The sequence below is a fragment of the Sinocyclocheilus grahami genome, unplaced genomic scaffold, assembly GCF_001515645.1.
Source record: "Sinocyclocheilus grahami isolate Dianchi unplaced genomic scaffold, SAMN03320097.WGS_v1.1 scaffold859.1, whole genome shotgun sequence".
Classification (NCBI taxonomy): domain Eukaryota; kingdom Metazoa; phylum Chordata; class Actinopteri; order Cypriniformes; family Cyprinidae; genus Sinocyclocheilus; species Sinocyclocheilus grahami.
This window is the reverse complement of record NW_015506038.1, coordinates 246,837-249,975: the sequence shown is the minus strand read 5'-3', so window position 1 is coordinate 249,975 and position 3,139 is coordinate 246,837. Positions and strand designations below refer to the sequence as shown.

The following is a 3,139-nucleotide window of genomic DNA, read 5'->3' as shown; positions in this document are numbered from 1 at the left end:
AGTGTGTGAGTGTGTGTGTGTGTGTGTGTGTGTGTGTGTGTGTGTGTGTGTGTGTGTGTGTGTGTGTGTGTGTTAAAGAGTGACTTCTCAAACCTTTGACCCACAGGTCCTCTGTAAGCTCGCGGGAGAGTGCCATCACTCCTCTGTCTCCGATCAGGATGTTGTCATTGAGAGTAATTCTGCGCAGTCCGCTCATGGCTTCAAACTCGGCTCTCCTGTAGCGCAAAGTCTCCACCCACGCCGTGCTATGCCGTCTCATTGCATGGTGCTAAACAACAGATGAATTTGAGAAGATTTAAAACATTTCATTTAAGGATAAATATTTAGGAAACTTTCCAGGAATTAATAATGCTAACAAAAGTTCACTCGTACCTTTATGATGTTCGCCATATGCTCTGCTCCCTGCCACGTAATATTACAGGAAGTGAAATCCACTGTCTTAATTGTTGAGGAATATTTCACACTCTGACAGATGACTGAATGACAGAACCATATAACAAAAGAAAAGTTTTTGCATTAATAACTAATACATAAAATAATGCATTCAAAAATATATGTATACAACATTTGCAGAAGTTCATCTCAATAAAGCTTCTCACATATAATAAATGGCATTAATCCTGATGCCAAAAATAAATAAATGTGAAAGTCATAATCTGTCTGATGACTTTAACTCACCTTCCAAACCTTGATCTGCAATTGGACAGTGTGCTAAAGACAGATGCTCCAATGACACACTCTTAGCTAAACCCTAAAGGGAAATTACAATGTTATTTGAACAAGTTCTCTAACAATACATAAAAAGATTAAAATTGAAAGTATTTCAATTATTTAATTTTCATTTTTATTTTTATTGTTTCATTTTTATTGTTCAGTTTATATTTATTTAATCATTAAACATTTTTTTTTTAAATTTAAATTAAACAGAAAATAAAACAAATTCAAACATAAATAAATCCCTAAAAACATCATAAATAAATTTAAATAAATAACTTATACAAAGAAATATAAAACATATAAAAACAAAAAATTAATGAATGAACGAGGCATTTATATAAAATAAAATAAAACGCAAAAAAAACCACAACCTAAATAACAAACAAATAAATAAAATAAAAATAGGTAAAGCAAAAATAATTTAACTGATTAAAAAAAATTAATACACACATACATGCGCACACATAAAATACTCAATATCAAAGACAGGCTAAATATGTCACTCAACCTTTGTGAGAACTGTGAGGTCTCTTTCTCTCAGTGGCAAACCATGTAGCTGAAGGGTCTTTAGGCTGCTTGACTCACACAGGCATTTTTGCACCGCCTTGCACAACTGAAAAGTCATATTCTTGGAATGCATCACAGGGGTCTTCTTCTTATGAGACCTGTAAGAACCTGAGAAGATAAAGACACTCCATCATAATAAGATTCACCGCACTGATGAATTTTAGTGAACTAGGACAGCTTCCTTAGCTAAAACACATCTATACTATACCTTTCTTTGCCACTTAATTTTATCACTTTAATAAATGATAACTAGTACAAATTTTCTAGATGTCATGATGCAGTACATTACAAAACATGTGCAGTACAATGCATTTACAACAGATGCTTTTTAAACACTGTGCACTATAATAGATGTAAAAGAGATACTGTGTGTTTGTCCGTTAACTAACTTTGAGCTGCACTGCTGGTGAGGTGGCAGCTCTTGACAGCAACATGCTGGAGGTGTTTGTTGATGGCCAGGGCTGACAGGATGGGCGTCCAGTCCGCTAGACTGATGTGATCAGGGTTAAACTCTAACATCCTCTGACTCAGGCTGGCTTGCACCGCACGGACCGGAGCTGATCCCTGAGCCGCACACACGTGATCATATTAACCTTCAAAATCCTGAGCGCCTCTCCGACGGATCTGCGCTGGTTCCAGCATCATGCAACCTAAACCAAGAAAAATAGTGGAAAAATGTAAGATCTGGGGTCGAATCTAAAAGTGAACTATGACCATTGTGTGCTAGAGAAAGCCAGAAAGGCATAGACATCAGGGGGGGGGGATATTTTCCTTGATTAAATGTGAACTTGCTATACTTCAAATCTCAAAAGTATATTTAAAAAATAAATGCTGATGATATAATATTAATGAAATAAAAGAGAGTATATTCATGACTATGTTTCTTAACACATGCACTTTTATAAAGTGCACTTCATATTAATTTCAAATGAAAAATTTTACTTTAAGTACTTTTTAAAACATTTTTATGCTATAATAATCTTTTGTCATGTTTTAAAGAACACTTACGTTGAAGTTTTGACTAACATACTAAAGCACATGTAAAGTACTTGATTATCATTTTAACTGAAGTGTGTTTTTTAAATATTACATTTGAAGTTAATATATTTAATTGTAATAAAAGGCAGCTACATCATTACAAATGTTACGCATATATATATATTTTTTTTTTTAAATGACACACAAATTTCAATAGAAATGACATTAAAGTATATTTTAGATTACAGTAAATGCTTGTCAGTACATTCGGCAGTTGCACTTTAACCATATTTCAAAAACAAGTAATTTTTAAATTGCATGTAAAGATGCACTTAAATGGTTCAAAAAAGCACTGTAAAGTACCTAACTGTATTTAAAGGGGTCATATGATGCTTTTTTAAAGATTATTATTTGGTGTATTTGGTGTAACAGAATATGCTGACATGCTTTAATGTTCAAAAAACACATTATTTTTCAAATACTGTACATTATTGTAGGTCCTCTATGCCCCGCCTCTCTCAAACGCTTAGTTTTCAACAAAGTCCCTCCTTCCGACAAGCGCAGTCTGCTCTGATTGGCCAGCTGACCCAGTGCATTGTGATTGGCCGAACACCACAAGCACTCGTCGGAAATGTAACGCCCCTTACCATAATCGCGAGCTTCATCTTTCAAAATAAATGTAAAGACAGTAAATAATGTCATTAGTTTTACCATCAGTTCAAGCCCGAAAGGGGAACAGAGTCATGTGACAGACACAGTGATGATGCTGGTATGTGTGCAGTACACAAGTCACGGTTAAGACGGCTGACTCCACTGTGATGTGACCCTCTCTCTCTCTCTCTCCCTCCCTCTCTCCCTCTCTCCCTCTCTCCCTCTC

General features: G+C 35.1%; 1 protein-coding gene across 1 annotated transcript in view; it reads right to left on the bottom strand.

The window, feature by feature from the left end:
- LOC107563176 (centrosomal protein of 78 kDa) overlaps positions 1-3,139 on the bottom strand; it is a 14,988-nt gene that overhangs the window by 9,278 nt on the left and 2,571 nt on the right. Inside the window, exons 2-6 of the mRNA XM_016247972.1 lie at positions 1,674-1,934; positions 1,226-1,392; positions 679-751; positions 373-476; positions 94-268 (exon numbers count right to left, since the gene is read on the bottom strand). Of these exons, the coding sequence (XP_016103458.1) occupies positions 94-268; positions 373-476; positions 679-751; positions 1,226-1,392; positions 1,674-1,803 (649 nt within the window). The 5' untranslated portion in view covers positions 1,804-1,934. The remainder of the gene's footprint in view (positions 1-93; positions 269-372; positions 477-678; positions 752-1,225; positions 1,393-1,673; positions 1,935-3,139) is intronic.